The sequence below is a fragment of the Rattus rattus genome, chromosome 2 (assembly GCF_011064425.1).
Source record: "Rattus rattus isolate New Zealand chromosome 2, Rrattus_CSIRO_v1, whole genome shotgun sequence".
Classification (NCBI taxonomy): domain Eukaryota; kingdom Metazoa; phylum Chordata; class Mammalia; order Rodentia; family Muridae; genus Rattus; species Rattus rattus.
Window position 1 is genome coordinate 115269719 of NC_046155.1, and position 25247 is coordinate 115294965.

The 25247-nt window shown below is 36.0% G+C and overlaps 1 protein-coding gene across 1 annotated transcript in view; it reads right to left on the reverse strand.

Moving 5' to 3' along the window:
• Positions 1 to 8422: 8422 nt before the first annotated feature.
• The window catches only part of LOC116894254 (vomeronasal type-2 receptor 116-like), a 49032-nt gene continuing 32207 nt past the window's right edge, over positions 8423 to 25247 (reverse strand). The window contains exon 6 of the mRNA XM_032895960.1: positions 8423 to 9330. Coding sequence (XP_032751851.1) covers positions 8423 to 9330 — 908 coding nt within the window. The remainder of the gene's footprint in view (positions 9331 to 25247) is intronic.

The window sequence follows — 25247 nt, forward strand, 5'->3', positions numbered from 1 at the left end:
TGCATCATACTGGTACAGAGACAGACAGGGTGATCAATGGATATAATAGAAAACCCAGAAATAAAACCACACATCTACACATTCTTGATCTTTCACAAAAATGACAAAAGTATAAAATGGAAAAAAGAAAGAATCTTTAATAAATGGTGCTGGTATAACTGGAAATCAGTATGTAAAAACATGAAGATAGACTCATATCTGTGACCCTGCACAAAGCTCCAGTCCAAGTGGATCAAGTACTTTATCATTGAATCAGATACACTGAATCTAATAGGAGAAAGTGGAAAGAGCCTTGAACTCATTGTCAAAGGCATGGGTGGTGGGGGCAGTGTTTTCCTAAGAGAACTCCAATGTCCCAGCTCTAAGATTAAGCATTCATAAATATGCTACTCACTGGAAGACTAGCATGTCCTGAGGTATAACAGAAGATATACTACATGCAGAACATTTGTTAAGAACTCTCCTAAAGTCTCAAAGCTGCCACTGGGAACACAGTGGTCTCTGGGACACATCACAGCTTAGAGTCCCTACCTACAGAATATGATTCCTCATATGCCCATGCCTTTCTACTAGGACTGACTGCTAGTTACTGTGCTCCTCAGAAGACTCCAAATCCTGAGGCATCCCAAAGATGTGTTGTACTGAGAGAATGATACCACAACCTGAGGCATCCTAAGATATCTGCTGCACTCAGGTCATCTGAGAGCACAGCCAAAGACATCCTAGAAGAACCATTGCACGCAGGGCACACCAGCTTGAAGGCATTCCGGGAGTTCCTTTTTACACAAAGCAACTGTGCAATTGGCACCACAGTCTGAAGAAATTCTGGATTCTCTGGGTCATTTCAAGGAAACTGACACAAAAGACTGAATGTCTCCATGGAGTTATGTTGCACACAGAGAAACAGAAACCACTGTCTGTAGTCCCCCCTGGAGGAAAGCTTCACACGGGTCAATACCTTGATTGCTCCTAAGAAGATTCAAGAGTCTGAATGCCTCCAGATCTATTATAGCCAGGGCAAATACAAGTCCATAAGCAGCAGAAGCCAATATATTTTTACATCACTAGAACCCAGTTCTCCCACAACAGGAAGTCCTAAATACACCAACACACCTGAAAATTAAAAAAGTTGACCTAAAATCCTGTCACAAAAAGATAATGCACTACTTCAAGGAGGATATAAGTAAATCACTGAAAGAAATACAAGAAAACACAGATAGACAGGCAGAATCCCTAAAAGATGAAACAAATAAATCCCTTATAGAAATACAGGAAAACACAAACAGGCAAAAGAACTGTATAAAGCAGTCCAAGACTTAAAAGTGGAGGTATAAGCAATAAAGAAACACTGATGGAGACAAATCTGGAAATGTAAAACCTAGGAAAGAGGTCAGGAATTACAGATGTAAGTATCACCAACAGAATACAAGAGAAAGAAGGAATAATCTCAGGTGTAGAAATACCATAAAAGAAATTGACAAATTGTCAAATAAAATTCAAAACATAAAACTCCTACCCCAAAATATCCAGAAATTCAGGATACACTGAAAAGACCAAATCTAATAATAATTGGAATAAAGGAAAATGAAGATTTGCAGCTCTAAGTATTGGAAAATGTTGTCAACAAAATCATAGAAAAAAACCTGCCCCAACCTAAAGAAAGAGATGGCCATAAAGGTACATGAAGCCTATAGAACACCAAACAAATGAGACCAGAAATGTAAATCTTCTTCATGGAGAATAAATAAAGAATATTAAAAGATGCAAGGAAAATGGTCAAAGCTAGACCTATCAGATTATACCAGATTTCTCAGCAGAGTCTATGAAAATCAGAAAAGCCTGGTCAGAAGTCATACAGACACTAAAAGAGCCCAAATGCCAGCCCAGGCTGCTATACCCAGGAAAATTGTCTATCAACTTAAATGGAGAATCCAAAGTATTCCAGGACAAAAGCAAATTCAAACAGTATCTCTCTGGAATCCAGCCCTACAGAGCATCCTAGAAAGAAAACTGCAACAAAATGAAGGTACCTATACCAAAGAAAAAATATTAAGCATCTCACAACAAAGCAAAAGGGAGAGAACCCTAAACACATAAAGCCACCTAAAATAACAAATATAATGGGAGCCAACAGTCATTTGACTTTAATATCTCTCAATATTAATGGACTCATCTCACCTATAAAAACATATAAACAAACAAACTGGATATGGAAACAAGTCCAGCAATTTGTTCCATACAAGAAACACACCTCATTAACAAAGACAGATCTATCTCAGAGTAAAAGGATGGAAAAAGTTTTTCCAAGCAAATTGTCCAAAGAAACAAGCTGGTGTTGACATTTTATTATCCAATAAAATAGACTTTCAACCAAAAGTTATCAAACAAGATGAATAAGAGACTTCATATTAAACAAAGGGAAAATCCACCAAGAAAAAGTTTCAATTCTGAATATATATGCCCCAAAAGCTAGAGCCCACACATTCTTAAATGAACCTTACTTAAAGCTCAAAACACACATTGAACCCCACACAATAAGAGGGGGATATTTCAAAAGTCCACTCTCACCAATAGACAGGTAAATAAAACAGAAAGTAAACAGAGACATAGTGAAACTAATAAAGTTATGAACCAAATGGATTTAACAAAAATCTCCAGAATACTTCACCCTAAAACAAAAGAATACACCTTCTACTCAGCATCTCATGCAACCTTCTCCAAAATTGAACTTATAACTGATGACAAAACCTCCCTCAACTGATACAAGAAGATTGAAATTATTCCGTGCACCCTATCAGACAACCATGGCATCAGGCTGGTCTTCAATAACAGTAAAAGCACCAGGAATCCAACATACGTATGGAAACTGACCAACTCTCTATCAATTATAGCTTGGTCATGGAAGAAACAAAGAAACTAGAAACTTCCTGCACGTTAATGAAAATGTGGACACATCATACCCAAGCTTATGGGACACAATGAAAGCAGTGATAACAGGAAAATTCATAGCACTAAGGGCACAAATAAAGAGACTGCAGAGATATTACACTAGTGAATAAACAGCACACCTGAGACATTCTAGAACAAAAGAAGCAAACTCTCCCAAGAGGAATAAGTAGCTGGAAATAGCCAAAATCATAAATAAAATAACCAAATAGAAACAAAGAGAGAAATAAAAAGAATAAAAAAAAACAAAAAAATAAAACAAAAACAAAAACTGTTTTTTTGTGAGAATCAACAAGATAGATGAACCACCAGTCAAACTAACAAAGGACCTAGAGGCAAAATCCAAATTAACAAAATTAGAAGTGACAACAAAAAAAGACATAGCAACAGAATTGGAGAAAATTTAAAAAAATCATCAGATCTTACTACAAAAGCCTATACACAACAAAACTGGAAAATCTAAATGAAATGCATGACTTTCTAGACAGATACAATCCATATCCTGTAAGGAAAGAGAAGAAATCATTAGAAATCTCCCAACCAAAAAAAAAAAAAAAAAAAAAAAAAAAAAAAAAAAAAAAAAAAAAAAGCTTAGCACCAGAAGGATTTAGTCCAGAATTCTACCAGTCCTTTAAGAAGACCTGATACCAAAATTACTCAAACTACTCCATAAAAGAGAAATAGGAGGAAAAGACTACTTAATCCATTCTATGAAGCCAAAATTACTCTGACACTTATACCACAGAAGAACCCAAACATAAAAGAGAACTTCAGAACAAACATGCTTATGGATATGGATATTGATATTGATATTCTCAGTGATATTCTTGAAAACTTAATTCCAGAACAGATCAAAACAATCACTCACCACAAACAAGTAGGCTTCATCCCAGGGTTTTAAGGTTGGTTCAATATACCAAAATCCATTATTGTAATCCACCATATAAACATGCTCAAAGAAAAAAATCACATGACCATCTCCTTAGTTGCATAAAAAGCATTTGACCATATTTTTTTAACAATACTTTAAGAAAAAAAAATAAAGGCAAATGTTGAAGTACAGAGGACTGTAGGTGTGAAAGTCTTACGAATATATAGACAGAGTATAATTTTACATGCTGGGAAATAAACATTTATTTTCAACCTAAAAAAAAAAAAAAGTATTGAACAGATCAGGAATTCCATACCCATGCCAAAACATAGGAAAAGGAATTTTTTGCAAACAAACTGCCAATACCAAATTAAATGGAAAGGTATTTGAAGTAATACCACTAATATTGGGGACGAGAAAAGGATGCCAATTCTCTCTATGACTATTCAATATAGTACTTGAAATGCTAGCTAGAGCAGTAAGACAACAAGCAGAGATCAAGGGGATAAAAATTGGCAGATGATATGATAGAATACATAAGTGACTGCAAAAATTCTACCAGAGAACTTCTCGAACTTATTAACCACTTCAACAAAGTGGCAAGATAGAAAATTAATTCAAATAAATCAGTAGCCTTCCTTTATACAAATGATAAACAGAATGAGAAAGAAATTAGGAAAACATTTCCCGTCACAATAGTCACAAATAATATAAAATACCTTGGAGTAACTCTAAACAAACATGAAAAATCTGCATGACAATCACTACAAGTATCTTAGCAAAGAAAATGAAGAAGATCTCAGATAATTGAGAGATTTCCCATCTTCATGGATTCGCAGAGATAACATTGTAAAAATGGCCATCCTACCAAAGGCAATCTACAGATTCAGTGCAATCACCAACAAAATCCCAACACAATTCTTCAAAGATATGGAAAAACCAATTCTCAAAATGATCTGAAAATGCAAAAAAAACAAAAAAAAACAAAACAAAACAAAACAAAACAAAAAAACAAAAAAAACAACAAAAACCAAAAAAACAAAAAAAACAAAACCCAAAATCCTAAAACAAACAAACAAACCAAGAGAATAGTGAAAATATTTCTTAAGAACATAAGAACAACTGGGGGAATCAAAATCCCTGACCTCAAGCTATACGACAGATCAATAATATTAAAAATTACATAGTATTGGTACAGAAACAGACAGGTTGATTAATGGAATAGAATTGAAGACCCACAAATAAAACTCCACATTTACACACATGATCTTGACAAAGAAGCCAAAAATATACAATGGATAAAATAAATAATCTTAAATAAGTGGTGATTGTTTACCAGACTGTCTCTATGTACAAAAATGAAAATAGACTCATATTTCTCACTTTGTAAAAAGCTCAAGTCCAAGTCAATCAAGGACATCGAAATAAAATCAGATACACTGACCCTAATAGAAAAGAAAGTAGGAAAGAACCTTGAACTCATTGACTCTGGGGAAATTTCCTAAATAGAACTTGAATGGCTCATGCTCTCTGCTCAAAAATTGATAAATGGAACCTCATGAAACTGCGAAGCCTCTGTATGATGAAACACATAGTCAATAAGATAAACCGGAAAAGTACAGACTGGGAAAACTATCTTCACTAACTTCAGATCCTATAGAGGGTTATTATCCAAAATACATAAAGAACTCAAGAAACTAACCACCACAAAACCAAACAACCCAATCAAAACATGGGGTAATAGAACTAAACTGAGTATTCACAACAGAGAAATCTCCAATGGAGGAGAAGCAATAAAAGAAATGTTTAAAGTCCTTAGTGATCTGAGAAATTCAAATCAAAATGATCCTGAGATTCTACCTTTCACCAACCAGAATTGCTAAGATCAAAACCTGAGGAGACAGCACATGTTGGCTAGGATGTGGAGAAAGAGGAACACTCCTCAATTGCTGGTGGGATTGTACAAACACTCTGGAAATCAATCTGGAGATTACACAGAATATTGGAAATAGATTTACCTGAAGACTTAACAATGCCATTCTTGGGAATACACCCAATAGATGCCCCACCTTGCACTGGGTCAAGTGTTTCATTATGTTCATAGTTGTTTTACTTATACTATCTGGAAAGTGGAAACAACCCAGATGTCTCATGTGAGTAGAATGGATACAGAAAATGTGGTTCATTTACACAACAGAATGCTAATCATCTGAACAGAACAAGGAGATCCTGAATTTTGCAGGCAAATAGATGGAACTAGAAAATACCTTCCTGAGTGAGGTAACTCAGACCCAAAAGGCAGGCATGTTATGTACTCACTAATAAGTGGATATTAGCCAAAAATATATAGAAGTTACACAAGATACAGTCCATAGTACTCAAAAATTCAACAAGCTCAAGGGTCCATGTGAGGACACCTCAGTTCCACTTGGGAGAGAGAAGAAAACAACCACAGTTGGGAAAGGGGGAAAGGGTACAGGGAAAAGAGGGGAACATGATCTGGTATTGGGTGGAGGAAAGGACAAAAGTCCCGAGGGACCACATTAAGAATAGAAACAGGCAACCTCAGTAGGTAGGGCTTTCTGAAGACCCTCCAGAGTGTATCCGAGACCTGGAAGGTGAGAAACTCTCAGATATCAAATGAAGAGACCCTAGATGAAATGCCCTACAGTGGGGAGAGGGAATTTGTACAGCCCATCTCCAGCAGAAAGACAGGATATTAAGTATGGGATGAGGTCTCTATCCCACAGTCACAATTCTGAACCATAATTGTTCCTGTATGAAAGAATTGCAGGGATGGAAATGGTGAAGATCCTGAGGAAAAGAAGGTCCAGCAAGAGGACCAAAATGGGATCCAAATCAAGGGGAGACCCCAAGGCCTGACACTTACTGAGGGTATGACGATCTAACAAGAAGGGAACTATCATGACTGCCTTTAGAAAGACACAACAAACAGCTGAAAGTGTCACATGCAGATATTTTCACCCAACCAATTAACAGAAGGTGCTGACCTCTGTTGTTGAATGAGGAAAAAGCTGGAAGATGCTGAGAAGTAGAGCAGTTTTGTAGGAAGATCAGCATTCTCAATTTTACCTGGATTCTGGAGATCTCACAGACACTGGATCACCATTCTGGTAATGTATATCAGGTGATATGAGTCCCCCAAAACAGATCACCCATGAGTGTAGAATGGATACAGAAAATGTTGTTCATTTACACAACACAATACTACTCAGCTATTAAGAAAAAGGACATTGTGAGTTTTGCAGGCAAATGCAGAAAACTAGAAAATATCCTGAGTGTTTTAACTCAGACCCAAAAGGACATGATGTGCTAGGGTATGGCATACTCAGGGGGGCCCAGTACTTCATCAGAGAAGAGGAAGGGAATATAGGGGAAAGATTGTAGGAATATTTGAATGGGAGAGTGGCAGAAGGCAAGATTAAAGTGAATAAATAAAAAAAAATCTAATGGTAATAAGGATGTCTCTGTTTCCTTTGGAAATGATATATACTAAAGTAACAAAATCATGCTCACTTCAATCCTGGTAGAGGAGAACTCCATCAGACACTATTTCTAAAATATAGAAAGACAAAGAAGTAACAAAGTTCTTCTCATAAAGGCTAATTAAACTTTAAAATTTTATGATTCTACATTCTTTATCTTTATTATTGAGACTATAGTAACTAAATAGTGTGTGAAAGTAATCAAAATTACATTCATTACCTCCATCAGATCATTTTCATTTTGTAACTTACCTGCTCTGTTTCTATGTTATTGTGTGCAATGTGTTCCTTAATATTTGTAGTGGTCCTCCAACAACTCAAAATTTACTCCATTTTTAAACTTTGTACTATATATCTTTTGTTTTACTTATTTCTTTCTTGTTCTACTATGTTACTGGTTATATTTCTGGGTGAAACTTTTAGAAAATGGTATGTGATTAAATGTACTATTTGTTAACCCATACAAGTTAACTGTTATCAATCCCAAACCCCATATTTTCAACTTTTTAATGTTGCTTTTTTAATTATTCACAATGTCCTTTTAATGCTGCTAATATTTGCACATATGGGGGATGATTTGGTAGAGCATTGTCATACTGCCAGGATTTAAACTGAAAGAGGATGAAATTTCTTATTTTAAAACATCTTTCTTTGTATCATCCATAGTTCTGTAGTATATCTGTCTCATATCAAAATAAAGCATTCCTTCATTATCAAATATCTGTAAACATTTATCTCACAATTCTTTATTATGGAGCACAGCAATAACACACTATAGACATTTTTCCCAAGTAAAGTGAAATTAGAAATTAATTAATAAACCCAGAACCCATTTCCAGCATGTACATTCTTCAACTATAAGCATAAAATAAAGAAATACAGCATTACACTATTCAAAATGACTGATCATACAGTTTGATTCATGAGAACTGAGGTTTAAGCCATGTTTTTAAATTCTAATATATAGCGCTCCTTTTCTTTTTTTATTGGGAACAAATTACATGTTTTTACCTAAAATTTGATTACAACTAGGAGTGTCAGTGGAGTCTTGTGAATAAGTTTGGTATAGCAAATGTGTCAGAAAAATTTAATGAGTGTTTTAAAGTTTAGAATGTATATTCTGAAACTTCTGAAAAGATTTTTTCTCAGGCCTTAACAAAATAATGAAACACTTTGGTGCAAAGATGCAAATAAGAAGCCCTGCACTAGAGGCCAATATACAGAAAACTTCCACAGCCACCATAGACTTGCCCTTGGTGCTGTGATAGACAGGAAGAAAGGTGATCCAGACACTGCAAAATACTAGCATGCTGAATGTCAGGAACTTGGCTTCATTGAATGTGTCAGGCAGATTCCTGGCTAAGAATGCAAGGGTGAAACTTCCAATGGCAATGGAGCCTAAGTATCCCAGGACACAATAGAAAGCAAGAATTGAACCTTTGTTGCAGAAAATCAAAATGTGGCCTTTTTCAACATGTACATCAGCATCAACAAATGGAGGAGAAGTACCCAGCCAAATTCCACAGAGAATCAGTTGAATCATTGTGCAAATTGGAATGATGAATTTAGGTGCCCCTGATACCAGCAGCCACCTCATTTTTCTACTTGAATTAGTAATCTTGAAGGCCAATACTACAATAATTGTCTTTGCCAAGACAGTAGATGCAGCTACAGTGAACACAACAGCAAATGTGGCCTGCTGCATGACACATGTGGCAAAGTTGGGATGACCAATGAAGAGCAAGGGACAGAGAAAACAAGAGATGAGGGAGGTGAGTAGAACATAGCTGAGAGTTCTGTTATTGGCCTTGACAATGGGTGTTCCTTGGTGCTTCAAAAAGATACCAAGTACAAAAGCTGTGAGAACAGAGAAGCACAGAGCCAAGATAGCCATAGACATTCCCAATGGATCTTCATAACCCAGGAATGCAATAACTTTGTTGAAGCAGTGAGTTCCTCCAGGATTGGCATACTGATCATTTAGACACTTGATACATTGATTCATGTCTGGGACAGAAAAAAATATCATCAGATTTAATAATTCTTAATTATTCACAAGACATATTAATGAATCAGAATTTTATGGTCATTATGGCTTTAGCTATTGTGATAAATAGAACATTATATTTGGTTGCTGTTTAAGAATTAGTAGCTTCTTCAGCCCTTTCCCTAACTTTTCCATTGGGATGTGGGAGTGATTAAATGGGTGGAGGAGCACCCTCAAAGAGGCAAAGCAGAGGCAGGGAGAGGGATTGTGGGATGGGAAGTGGTGGAGGGTAGACTGGACATGGGGGTATCATTTTAAATGTAAATTAATATAATGATTGATAAAAAGAAACCAAACCAAACCAAACAAACAAACAAAACTGATTTAGGCTCAGTCCTATGGTTGGTTGTGAGTATCTACGTCTGTATTGGTCAAGTGCTCATAGAACATCTCAGGACATAGCCATATTAAGTTCTAATCAGCAAGAATTTCTTAGCATCAGCAATATTATGGGGTTTTGGTTTCTTCAGATGGCATAGATCCCTAGGTGGAGGCATGGTATCTGGATAGCCTTTCTTTTTTTTTTTTTCTTTTCTTTTCTCAGAGCTGAGGACGGAACCCAGTGCTTTATGCTTGCCAGGCAAGCGCTCTACCACTGAGCTAAATCCCCAACCCCTTTCTTTTAGTCTCTGTTCCATATTTTGTTCCTGTACTTCCTTAGGACAGAAATATTTCCAGATTAAAAATTGTGAGAAGCGTGACTGGCCTCATCCCTTAACTTGGGTCCATGCCTATCTAATGGAAGTGATCTGTACAGGTTTTATGTTCCCTTTGTTGTATATTTTGGCTAAAGGCATTTGACATGGGCTCCTGGAAATCTTTCAATCCTTGGAGTCTATGATTTTCTAGTAGTTACTAGCAATTCCCCATCCCCTGCTGAAGGGGATTGCAACTCCATAAGATGAATAATATCTTCTAAGTGAATGACCCAGAGCCCCAAGATACTAAATCACCAATCAAAGTGTATTCATGGAGGGACAAAGGACTCCAACTTTACATATATGTGTGAGGAGAGAGGCTTGAAGCTCCAGCATAGCAGGATGCAAGAGGGGTGAAGTGAGAGTTGTTGAAGGGGTGGAGGAGCACCCTCAAAGAGGCAAAACAGAGGCGGGGAGAGGGGTTGTGGGATGGGGATTGTGGAAGGGAGACTGGACATAGGGGTATCATTTTAAATGTAAATTAATACAATGATTGATTAAAAGAAACAAAATAAAACCAAAGGGTAAAAAACAAAGAAAAAAGAATTAGGAGCATTTTCAAAATCTATGTTCATTGTACAATTATGCAAACCTCTTGACTGTATTTATCTTGCATATTCAAGAAAATTTCAGCAGCTTGTTGTAAAATAATAGAATAAGATAGACTATTGATATTTTTATAACTAAATATATTTTTGACTGAAAATCACAGAGGCACATATTTATTTTTAACATTTCTGTAAACTCTAAAATACAAAAACAGAAAATCAGCTTTTTCCCTGTACATTTTGATACATCTATCAGACATAAGGTAAAAACCATATAGTAAAATCTTTCTGTAATCGATTGAGTAGGCAAACACCACATATGTCAGAAAACAGTTCAGGAATAGGGATTAAAACCAATCAAAAAGTGCATAAAACATTTTGTAGTTAAAATTTCTATATGTTAAAATAACACTACTAGGATTCAATGTATGAATTTTAGTAAGAAATTGTACATACCAGTTTTACCAATTTATAATTATTTGTCTTTCTTTGCTCTCCAACAATATTTACAAACATTTTGATGCAAAATTATTTAATTATGTTCATAAAAAATTTGTTCATTTTGAAAAAACAATATATTGTATTATATAAGCCTTACATATGACAACTAAAATTCAAAATTAGAGTTTTCCTCAAAATAAAAGGTTTAAGTTATTTAATCAAATTAAAAAATGATGTCAAGAATCCATTGAGCACTAAGGATTAGATATCCAGGTACTTCTAACTCACTATTTGAAGGAGGGAAACTTTCTCACATTAAAGTAGAATAAGAAATAAAAGACTAATTATTATAAATTGACTTACTGATTTCATTAGTGATTTATTTGAAGTACTGCTTGTAATCTTGTTAATCAAGCATGACTTCATGAGATACTTGGAAGTAAATGACGTGGGGAAATAGCTGAAATGGTGAGTCTTTGTCCTCATTATCCTGTTGATTACCAGTAAAATTGTGTAAAATCTTTCTTGTTTGCCCAGTCTACAATGCAGTTTTTAAGTATAAAATGAGAATCGGGAATCTCTAGACACTCTGAAGTGCAGATACTCCTGAGAAACCAGAGGAGACTACTCTGTTCCCACATTCCTAACACAAGAGGAAAATGTCTAGTGCCATCTGTGCCCCCTGCCCACAGGGACCTAGGAGCAGTGGGGGGCAGGACCTTTCTGGTTGCATCCCTCACCCAGAGTTGAAAGCTAGCCCTACCAGGAGTGCCAAGACATATGAGAACAGAGGTAAGAACAACTTTTCTGCTCCAAGTGACCTGCCTGGTGGACTCAGAACACACAAAGGCAGAAGTCCTCTGGGACCGGGCATTTCTGGTTTCTGGCTGTGCATGGAACTTTTCACTTCCTATCCCATACCTCCCTGCTACCAAATCCTGTGGGAGAGAGCTGAACACCAAAAGTACAAACAATCCTGAGACTGCAGGACAGACATCCACTTCTGCCCACCTTTTCCCACATCTGTGGATGAAGAGGAAACTGCATATTGCCTCTAGACACAGAAATATAGGAGCAGTCAGCAGCCCACACCTCTGGTTCTGGTCTGTGCCTAGAACTGAACTGAACCAAACCAGTCAGGCAACTCCCATGGGGTACGGAGTGGAATGCTAGACCCTCAGAAGTGAGGACACTCCTAAGAAACCAAATGATACTACTCTCTGCCCACATTCCCGACCTAAGAGGAAAACGCCTAGTGCCATCTGTGCCCACCCACCCCCTGCACACAGGGACCTAGGAGCAATAGGGTCAGGACCCTTCCGGTTGCTGCCCTTGCTGAGAGTTGAAAGCCAGTCACCAGGAGCCACTACATGCCTGAGAGCAGAACAATATGTTGCCATAACTGGCTGAAATAAAACAGCTCTGCAAGAGTGCTGGCATACATTCCTACAGGAGGGTTAAGCCACCGTCAGAAACAGCAAGACAAGCTAACACCAGAGACAACCGGATGGCAAGAGGAAGCACAAGAATCCAAGCAATAGAAACCAAGACTACTTGACATCATCAGAGGCCAGTTCTCCCTCCAAAGTAAACACTGGATATCCAAACACACCGGAAAAGCAAGATTTAGACTCAAAACCACATTGTATCATGATGATGGAGGACTTTCAGAAGGTCATAAATAACTTCCTTGAGGAAATACAGGACAACACCAGTAAATAAGTAGAAGCCCTTGACGAGGAAACACAAAAATCCTTTAAAGAACTACAGGAAAACACAATCAAACAGCGGAATGAATTGAACAAAATCATCCAGAAGCAAAAATGGAAATGGAAAAAAAAAAAGAAAAAGAAAGCACAAAGGGAGACAACTCTAGAGACAGAAAACCTAGGGACAAAATCAGGAGAAATAAACACAAGCATGACCAAAAGAATACAAGAGATAGAAGAGAGAACCTCAGGAGCAAAAGATACTACATAAAATATTGACACAATCCTCAAAGATAATGTAAAACAGAAAAAGCTCCTAGCCCAGAACATACAGGAAATCCAGGACACAATGAAAAGAGCAAACCTAAAGATAATAGGTATAGAAATAGGTGAAGATTCCAAACTTAAAAGGACAGTAAATATCTTCAACCAAATTATAAAGGAAAACATCCCTAATCTAAAGAAAGGGATGCCCATAAACATACAAAAAGCCTACAGAACTTCAAAAAGGTTGGACAAGTAAAGAAATTCCTTGTGTCACATAATAGTCAAAACAACAAAGGCACAAAACAAAGAATATTAAAAGCAGTAAGGGAACAGATCAAGTGACATATAAAGACAGACCTTAAGAATTACACCAGACTTCTCACTAGGCACTCTGAAAGCAAGAAGATCCTGGACAGATGTCATATAGACCTTAAGAGAACACAAATGCCAGCCCAGGGTACTTATATTCAGCAAAACTCTCAATTAACGTTGAGGGAGAAACCAAGATATTCCGTGATAAAACCAAATTTACATAGTATCATTCTACAAATCCAACCCTATGAAAGGTAATAGATGGAAAAGCCCAACACAAGGAGGGAAACTATACCATAGAAAAAACAAGAAAGTAAACTCCTTGCAACAAAACCAAAAGAAGAGAAAACACACAAACATAATACCACTCTAAATATGAAAATAACAGGAGACAACAATCACTATTCCTTAATATCTCTCAACATCAATGAACTCATTTCCCCAAGAAATAGACATAGATTATCAGTCTGAATATGTAAAGAGGACCCAGTAATATGCTGCATACAGGAAAAAACACCTCAGAGACAAAGACAGATATTACCATAGAGTAAAAGACTGGAAAACCAATTTCCAGTCATATGGTCCAAAGTAGCAAGCTGGAACAGCCAATCTAATATTTAAAAAAATTTGTTTTCGACCAAAAGTCATCAAAAAAGATAAGGAAGGACACTTTATATTCTTCAAAGGAAAAATCCACCAAGACGAACTCTCAATCCTAAATATCTATGCTCCAAATACAAGGGCACCTACATTCAAAAAAAAAAAAGTTACTGGAGGTCAAAGCACACATTGCACTTCACACAACAATAGTAGAAGATTTAAATACCGCAATCTCATTAATGGACAGATCATGGAAACAGAAATTAAACAGAGACACGGAGAAAGTAGCAGAAGTTATCAACCAAATATACTTAACAGATATTTATAGAAGATTCCATCCTAAAACAAAAGGATACACTGTCTTCTCAGGACCTCATTGTACAGTCTCCAAAATTGGCAATATAATCGGTCACAAAACAGGCCTCAACAGATACAGGAAGATAGAAATAATCCCATGCATCCTAGCAGATCACCATAGACTAAGGCTGGTCTTCAATAACAACAATAAGGAAAGAACTCCCACATATACGTAGAAGTTGAAAAGTGCTTTACTCAATGATAACTCAGTCAAGGAATAAATAAAGAAAGAAATTAAAGACTTCTTAGAATTTAATGAAAATGAACGTACAACATACCCAAACTTATGGGAAACAATGAGAACTGTGCTAAGAGGAATACTCATAGCTCTGGGTGCCTGCAGAAAGAAGCAGGAGAGAGCATATATCAGCAACTTGACAGCACACCTAAAAGCTCTAGAACAAAAGAAAGCAAATTCACCCAGGAGGAGTAGAAGGCAGGAAATAATCAAACTCAGAGCTGAAATCAACCAAGTAGAAATGAAGAGGGATATACAAAGAATCAATGAAAGCAGGAGCTGATTCTTTGAGAGAATCAACAAGATAGATAAACTTTAGCCAGACTAATGAGAGGGCAGAGCAAGCATGTCCAAATTAACTAAACAAGAAATGAAAAGGGAGACAATGCAATTGAATCTGAGGAAATTAAAAAAATTCATCAGATCCTACTACAAAAGCCTGTATCCAACAAACCTTGAATATCTGGATGAAATGGACAATTTTCTAGACAAATACCAGGTACCAAAGATAAATCAGGAACAGATAAGCCTTATAACTTCTAAAAAAGTAGAAGTAGACATTAAAAAACTCCCAAACCAAAAGAACCTAGGACTAGATGGGTTCAGTGCAGAGTTCTATCAGACCTTCAAAGAAGATCTCATACCAGTATTATCCTAACTATTCCAAAGAATAGAAACAGGTGGAGAACTACCAAATTCCTTCTATGAAACCAGAATTACTCTTCTACCTAAACCACAGAAAGACCCAACAAAGAAACAGAACTTTAGACCAATTTCCCTTATGAATATTGACACAAAAATAGTCAATAAAATTCCTGTAAACCAAAACCAAGAACATATCAAAATGATCATCCATCATGATCAAGTAGGCTTCATCCCAGGTATGCAAGGATTATTCAGTATACAGAAATTCATCAATGAACTCCAGCATATAAACAAACTCAAAGATAAAAACCACATGATCATTTCATTAGATACTAAGAAAGCATTTGACAAAATTCAACACCCCTTCATGATAAAAGCCCTGGAAAGATCAGGAAGTCAAGGTCCATACCTAAACATAGCATAAGACATGTACAGAAATACAATAACTAACATTAAACTAAATGGAGGAAAATTTGAAGTAATCTCACTGAAATCAGTGACTAGACAAGACTGACCACTCTCCCCCTACTTATTCAATATAGTTCTCTACATCCTAGCCAGAGCAATAGACATCAAAAAGAGGTCAAAGGGATACAATTTGGAAAGGAAGAAATCAAAATATCACTATTTGCAGATGATATGATAATATACTTAAGTGACCTCAAAAGTTCCACTAGAGAACTACTAGCCTGATAAACAACTTCAACAAAGTGGCGGGGTATAACATTAACTCAAACAAATCAGTAGTGTTCCTCTACTCACAGGATAAACAGGCTGAAAAGAAATTAGGGAAACTACACACTTCATAATAGTCACTAATAATATATAATAATTTGGTGTTATGTGAACCAAGCAAATGAAAGATCTGTATAAGAACTATAAGTCTCTGAAGAAAGAAATTGAAGATCTCAGAAGATGGAAAGACTTCACATGCTCATGGATTGGGAGGACTAATAAAGTAAAAACAGCCATTTTGCCAAAAGCAACCTACAGATTCAATGCAATCCCCATCAAAATTCCAATTCAATTCTTCATACATTTAGAAAGAAAACTTTGCAAATTCATTTGGAATAACAAAAAACGCAGAACGGCTAAAACTACCTTCAACAATAAAAGACTTCTGGAGTAATCACCATCCCTGACCTCAAGCAGTATTACAGAAAAATAGTGATAGAAATTATATGGTATTGTTACAGTGGCAGGCATCTAGATCAGTGGAATAGAATTGAACACCTAGAAATGAACCTTCACATCTTTGGTCACTTGATTTTTGACAAAGGTTCCAAAACCATTCAATGGAAAAAAAAACATAGCATTTTCAGCAAATGGTGCTGGTACAACTGGAGGTCAACATGTAGAAGAATGCAGATCGATCCATGCTTATCACCCTGTACAAAGCTTAGGTCCAAGTGGATAAAGGACCTCCACATCAAACCAGATACACTCAAACTAATAGAAGAAAAACTAGGGAAGCATTTGGAACACATGGGCACTGGAAAAAATATCCTGAACAGAACATCAATGGCTTATGCTCTAAGATGAATAATCAACAAAATGGGACATCATATAATTGCAAAGCTTCTGTAAGGAAAAGGACACTATTATTAGGACCAAATGCGAATGAACACATTGGGAAATGATCTTTACCAATTCTACATCCAATAGAGGACTAATATCCAAAATAAAAAAGGAACTCAAGAAGTTAGACTCCAGAGAGACAAATAATCCTATTAAAAATGGGGTACAGAGCTAAACAAAGAATTCATAGCCTACGAATATCAAATGGCTGAAAAGCACCTATAGAAATGTTCAACATCCTTAGTCATCAGAGAAATGCAAATCAAAACAACCTTGAAATTCCACCTATACCAGTCAGAATGGCTAAGATCAAAGCTCAGGTGACAGCAGATGCTGGTGAGGATATTTATAGAGAGGAACATTGCTCCATTATTTGTGGATTTGCAAACTGGTACAGTCTCTCTGGAAATCAGTCTGAAGGTTCCTCAGAAAATTGGACATTGCGCTATCTGAGGACCCAGCTATAACTCTCCAGGGCATATACCCAAAAGATCCTCCAACATGCAACAAAGACACATGGTCCACTATGTTCATAGCAGCCTTATTTATAATAGCCAGAAGCTGGAAAGAAGTCAGATGCCCTTCAACATAGGAATGGATACAGAAAATATGGTACATCTACTCAATGGAGAACTACTCAGCCTTCAAAAACAATGACTTCATGAAATTCATAGGCAAATGAATCGAAATAGAAAATATCATCCTGAGTGAGGTAACCCAATCACAGGAAAACACACAGGGTATGCACTCACTGATAAGTGGATATTAGCCCAATAGTTCAAATTACACAAGATTCAATCCACCGACCACAGGAAGCTCAAAAAGGATGACCAAAATGTGGATGCTTCAATCCTTCTTAAAATGGGAAATAAATATATACATAGGAGGGGATATAGAGGCAAAGTTTAGAGCAGACACTGAAGAAATAGCCATTCAGAGACAGCCCCACTTGTGGCCATACATATACAGCCACCAAACTAGATAAGATTGATGAAGCTAGGAAGTGCATTCTGACAGGAACTAGATATAGATCTCTCCTCAGAAACACATCCAGAACATGTCAAATACAGAGGTGAATACTAACAGCAAACCTCTGAAGTGAGAGCGGACCCCCGTTGGAGGAATTAGAGAAAGGACTGAAAGAGCTGAAGGGTCTTGCAACTCCATAAGAACAACAATACCAACCAACTAGAGCTCCCAGGGACTAAATAACAGCCCCAAAAGTATACATGAACTGACTCATGGCTCCAACTGCATATGTAACAAAGGATTGCCTTGTTGGGCACTAAAGGAAGGAGAAGCCCTTCGTCCTTCAAAGGTTGGACCACCAGTGTAAAGGATTGCTGGGGGAAGGGCGGTAAGTGGGGTGGGTGTGGAGAACACCCTTATGTAAGGGGAGCAGGAGGGATTAGGGGGCTGATTTACAGGAAACCAGGAAAGGGAATGTTTGAAATGTAAACAAGAAATACCCAGTTTTAAAATAATGAAAAAATAATAAATTAAAAAAAAAAGAGAGAGAAGCAAACTAGACCTTGGATCAAAGCCTTTCAAGAGTTATTGTGGGCTTGGGCATTTAGCTCAGTAGTAGAGTGCTTGCCTAGCAAGCACAAGGCCCTGGGTTTGGTCCCCAGCTCCGAAAAAAAAAAAAAGAAAAAGAAAAAGAAAAAGAAAAAAAAAGAGTTATTGTGACTTTTGTCTCCAAATGGCATCTCTCTTCCAGTGTCATTGACATCAAAAGTGCTTTCTCCTAAATGATTCCCCTATCAACATCATGTGAAGCACATTTATATGGTTATTCACCTTCAACACCTCTGAAAGTATATTGAATAATTAAATCTTTCACATTTTATGTGTCCTAAGTGGTTTTGCAATTAAATAAAACCATTTCTAAGGAAGCAAACATACTGATCTGGAAATATACAGGAGAGATTCCCTTGCTGCACTTATTTTCCCTGCCGACTGAGCCATCTAGGCATGCCCAGCTGCCCTGAGCATCCTGCTATCCCTGATTGGTATCCATTTCCTTGTCACCTCTCTACACACCTTCATCAGTCCTGCTGAACTGGAACCATAAAGGCAATATTCTCATCCCACAAATACCTTCCCTGCAAAGTCTGCTGAATTCTCTGTGGTACCACCAGCTACCCTGGAGAACCTTGGTATCCTCAATGGACCCATATTCTGAAAACATCTTTGAGCACACTGTTGTCTGACAAGCTAAGCTGGAATCATATAGTTCAAAAATACCCATCAGAGATCTGCTGCCCCAGGATCTATCAGGAGCCTACAAGCTAATAACTGACAGGTGATCTTCCTGAAGTAACTTTGCCTTAGATTGATATCTATGATGAACTCCGGTAGGCAAGCCCAGGAGAAAGTCCTTTTAGGAAAGATCCTTGCTAATATTATGCTTTTCTTGTTACTGTTACATATATAGCAATCACTAGGTATTAGCCCATTTTATTGAGCAGATTTCTGCAGAACTATGAAGATGTACTCTCTGGCAGTGATGCTATCATTAATATTTAACGATGATCTCATAAGAATTCCTAGAAATATATGAGTATTTTTGAAGCTCTTTTATAGTGGAACTGCTCTTAGCTTCTTTTCTGATAGTTAAAATTGCAATGACAATTCTGTTAGTCTCCCATTTTATTAACAGTCAATTGCCTCTTATAAAATAACCGGACGTTTACTACTCAGAACACATTCCAAGATATTGTAAAACCATTAACCACAGGTTATAAAAAGGGAACTGATGATTTATTATAGGTTCTATGACAGAAGATGAAGTATTAACTGGCTTTATCTATACAAAACTTCACTAATAACTTAGTTATAGTTTTTAACATTAGATGAACCTGTGGAGCCATGACAGCTAAAGAATGTTTAGTCATATAAATATTCCTAGTGTATATTCATGTAAAATTCAATATTATAAACTTCTTATTCCACTTGTGATTTCTTTTAGTGAGTGAACTTGTGATGAACTTTTACCATGTGATCATGTATTATGAAAGATGCATAAGTACTGTGAACAAAGAGAAGAGTGCAAAGATTTTTTTCTTATCTACCTTTTCATTCATCCAAATTTTTCCTTTTTCTAAGAGAGGAAATTTTGACAATTTAACTATAAACTTTAAAATCACTTTACACAGTGTCCATTTTTCTTTCTGTGAGCAGACTGAAAGTTAGAGCATCACAGCAGTACCTGCTGACATAGAACAAAGGTCACATTACTTAATCTCCTGCTGTTAGGGTACAGGTGTGCATCACCTAAGCCAGAAGCTTTTTACCCTCAGAAAGAGCAAGAAAGTGTTTAAGATGCTTTAGATATTATCATGAGCATTTTAGTATAGTTAGAGAGCTTGAACATTTGGAGACCTTCCAGTCTTTAAAGTCACACCAGAGTTCTACTTTGTATCCCATTTTAACCTGCTCCAGGCCAGAAGGTTCCTAGCAAGGATCACTGAGGTTAGGCCTCCTCCAAGTATTCTTTTCCAACAGAACTTTCAGGCACTAAAGACATTCAGACAACTAAAGGGCCTTGAAACAACACAATAAAGAAAAAAACAGGGCAATATGACTATTTCACAGCACAGCTACACTACTGCATAAAGCACTGAAGAACCTAAAATAACCAATGCCCAAGAAAATCACTATAAATTCAATCTTGTAAATACAATAGAGGCCTTTAAAGAGGAAATGAATGAGCCCTTTAATGAAATACATAAAAGTACAGCCAAAAGGTAGAGGCTTTTAAAGATGAAACAAATAAATCCCTTAAAGTAGTATGGGGAAATACAATTAAATAGTTGAAGGAAATAAATATAACTGTTTAAGACCTGAAAATGGCAATAGAAGCAATAAAGAAAAGACAAACCAAGGGAATCCTGGAGATGAAAAACCTAGGGAAGAGAAGAGGAACAACAGATGCAAGAATTGCTAACAGTATAGATAGGAGAGAGAATCTCAGTTATAGAAAAGACAATAATACAAATTTATACCTCAGTAAAAGAATCTATTAAAACTAAAAATTTTCTAATGCCATCCCCCAAAAAATCCAGGAAATCTGGGATAACAGGAAAAAATAATTTAAGAATATAAGGCATGGAAAAAGAAGGTAGAGTTCTAGTTCGATAGACTAGGAGATATTTTCATCAAAATTATAAAAGAAAACTTTTCCAACCTGATCAAAGAGATGCCTATAAACATACAAGAATCTTACCGAAAATAAATTAGAGTGGACTGGAAAAATGTTATCTTCCAACAAGTCTACCAATCAAAGAAAAGTATAATAAAAGAGACAAAGGAAAAAGGCCAGGTAACATACAAAGGCAGAAATGGCAGAATATCACATGACTTCTCAACAGATACTCTAAAAGCTATAAGAGCCTTCATGGATATCTTGCAACCTCTAAAAATACACAGATGCCCAGATATGCTAATATATATAACAACACTTTAAATTATCATAGATAGAGAAATATTATTTATCCTCAAATACATTCCTATAGAAAATACTACAATGAAAATTTCCACTCCAAAGGGAATAATAACATCCAAGAAAACAAAAAGGTAACTCTATACCAGCAAAAATAAGGAAAGCACACACAGGCACACATAAGAATGTGCACATGCACACACAGTAACACTGTCAACACTAAAATAACAGAAATTAACTATCATTTTTCATTAATAGTCTTAAACATCAATGGATCAATGAACTCAATTCTCCAATAAAGATGCATAGGCTAAAAGGATGAATGCAGACACAGGATCTATTATTCTGCTATATATTAGAAACATATCTCAGCAATAAAGATAGACATTAGATTAAAGGGCTGGAGAAATGTCTTCCAAGCAAAATGTCACAAGAAAAAAGGTAGAGTAGCCATTCTATAGCTAATAAAATAGACTTTCAACCAAAATTAATTGAAACAGAAAAGAAACGAAACTTCATACTCATCAAAGGAAGACTCTACCCAGATGTTATCTTAATTCTAAACATGTATGCCTCAAACTCAATAGCAACTATGTTTGTGAAGGATAATTTGATAAGGATTAAATGGTAAATCAAATGCCAATCACTAATAGTGGAAGACTTTAACACCCTAGTCACAAAACTTGACATATCCAACAGAAAAAACTACACAGAAATGATGTACCAGACATTATAAATCAAATGACCCTAACAAAGATCTACAGACTATTTCACCCAAACACAAGGGAATATATCTTCTTCTCAGGACATCATGAATCCTACTGTAAAACTGACCATATAATCAGTAACAAACCAAATCTCAACATATACAAAATATTGAAATACTATATTGTAACTTATAAAATGACCATGAAATAATGATGTACTTCAACAGCAACAGAAGCACCAGAAAATCTACACATGTATGGAAATAAAGGACTGTTTACTCAGTGATCTCCAGGACATCAAAGAAGTCAAATAATAAAAACTTTTCTAGAATTCAATGCCAATGAAGCACTACATATTCAAACTTATGGGACACAATGAGAGCAGTGCTAAGAGAAATGTTCATAGCACTGTCTGCACAGAGAAATTAGAATGCTCTCATACCAAGAATTTAAAAATACACAGGAAGCTCCAGAAAAGGAAAGAAAAACATAAACTTGGAATACCTAAGAAAAAAATCACAGATCATATGTACATCAAGAAGAAGGAAGATCAAATGTGGATGCTTCAGTCTTTCTTAGAAGGGGGAACAAAGTACTCATGGGTGGAGACACAGGGACAAAGAGTGAAACAGGGACTACAGAAATGGTCATCTATCGACTGCCCCATATGGGAGTCCATCTCATATACAGATACCAAACCCAGTCATTATTGCTGATGCCAAGAAGTGCTTGCTGACAAGTGTCAGACATGGGTGTCCCATAAGAGGCTCTGCTAGAGCCCTACTGATACAGATGAGAATGCTTGCAATTAACCCTTGGACCGAACAAGGGGACAACAATGGAGGAGTTAGAGAAGTGACTGAAGTAGCTGAAGGAGTTTTCAACACCATAGTAAGAATAGTATCAACCAAATAAACCCCAGCACCCCACCCACACCCAAAGCTACAAGGGACTAAACCACCAACCAAGAGTATACATGGAGGGACCGATGACTGCAGCCACATATGTAGCAGAGGATAGCATTGTCCAGAATCAATAGGAAGAAATGACCTTGATCCTGTGAAGGTTCTTTTCCTCAATGTAAAAGAATGCTAGGGCATTGAGGTAGGAATGGATGGATGGGAATGGGGGGGGAGGGAATACAGGAGAGGTGGGAAGGGAATAATATTTGAAATGTAAATACATAAAATATCCAAGAAAAATAAAATAAAAATGTTCTGTTTTAAATAAGATATGAAAATATTAAGTGTGAATTCAAGCATGACTGCATAATTTCCTTGTGAGTCATATGAGAATCCACATGAATGATTTTCCTGACGAGGGCAAATATAAAACCTGTTTGTTACATAAGTATCTTTTTATAATTTATGTATTTTATAACTTTAAATTATTGTAACTTGTTATTGCAGTCTCACAAATATTACAGAATAAGCAGTTGTTTCTTACACAATACTTAATATAATAAAATAAGATTTCATTTTTTAAAAGAATAAAGACAGAAAATAAGCAAGAGCATAGATGAAGTCAATCAACTAGAAATAATACAAAGAATCAAGGAAAACAAGAGCTAGTTCATTGAGAAAAACGAAGATGAATAAACCTTTAGCCAATTTAGTCCAAAGACATAGAGACAGTATCCAAATAATCAAAAACAGAAAGGAAAATAGAAACATAACAACAGACAACTAGGAAATTCATTGATTTTATTTCAAAAGCCTGTGTGCAGCAAAATAAAAAAAATACAACAAAAGTCTTATCTAAATGTAAGATTTTCCATACAAGTAGGAATTAACAAAGTTAAATGAAGATCAGGCAAACTATTAAAACAGTCCTATAAACCCTAAAGAAATAGAAGTCCGTAAAAGGCACCTGAGAGAAAACAAGCCCAAGACCAATTGTTTTTAGTGCAGACTTTTATCAGAGTTTGAAAAAAGAGCTAACACCAACACCCCTGAAACTGCTGAACTAAACAGAAAGAGAAGGAAGACTGCCAAACTTATTCTATGAAGCCACAGTCCTCCTGAAGCTTAAACCATACAAAGACCACACAAAAAGAATTTCAGAAACATTTTTCTTATAAACATCGATGCAAAAATAATTTAAAAAAATGCTTGTAAACTAAATCATAGGAACACATCAAAAAACACCATCCACCATGATCAATTTGGTTTCATCCAAAGGATGCATGGATGGTTCCATATGAAAAGCATAATATACCATAAACGCAAACTGATATGAAAAATCATATGAACATCTCATTACATGTTGAAAGAGGCTTTAGCAAAATCCAACATTTATTATTTCACTATGAAAGTATTAGAGAGATCAGAATACATGGCACATACCTAAACATAACCAGAAATATACAACAGGACATGAGACAACATCAAATTAAATGAAGAAATACTAAAGCAATTCCACTAAGATCAGAGACAAGGCCTGGCTATCCCTTCTCTCCCTATCTAATAATATAGTACTTAAATTCTAGATAGAGCAATAAGACAAGTAATGGAAATCAATGGAATAAAAATTGGAAAAGAAGGAGTCAAATTCTCATTATTTGTGGATGATAGAACAGTATGCATAAGCATAAGCAACAACAAAAGTTCTTCTAAAGAACTCCAGGAGCTGATAAACAACTTCAGTAAAATGGATGGATACAAATTAACTAAAAAAAATAATTGCCTTCCTTATTACTAATGATAAGTAGACTAAAAAAGAAATTAGGGAAACAACAGTCCTCACAGCATCTACAAATAATCCAATATATGTTCCATGCTCACGTATCAGTAGGATTAACATAGTAAAAATTTCTATCTTTCTGAAAGCAATATACAGTTTCAGTTCAATGCCATCAAATTTCCAACACAACTCTTTCAGATCTTGATAGTGAAATTCTCAACTCCATGTGTTAAAACAAGCAAACATTGAAAACAGGATATCTAAACAATCCTGAACAATAAAAGGACACCTGGAGGTATTCCCATTCCTTATTTCAAGTTGTACTACAAAGCAATAGTAAAAAAAAAAATCTGCATGATGTTGATATAGAACCAGATAGGTTTATCAGTGAAAATGAATTGAAGTCCCAGAAATAACATGATACACCTATGGACTTTGGAATTTTGACAATGCAAAAAGAAAGGATGCATTTCAAATAGTGCATATACAATAATGAAATAAATCCACATCTAACACCCTGAGAAAAAATCAACAACCAAAAAACCCTCAAGTTCAAGTGGATCAAAGACCTCAATGTAAAACCAAATATACTAAGTCTAATAGAAAAGAAAGTTGTGAATAGCTTTGAATTCACTGTTATAAGAGACAACA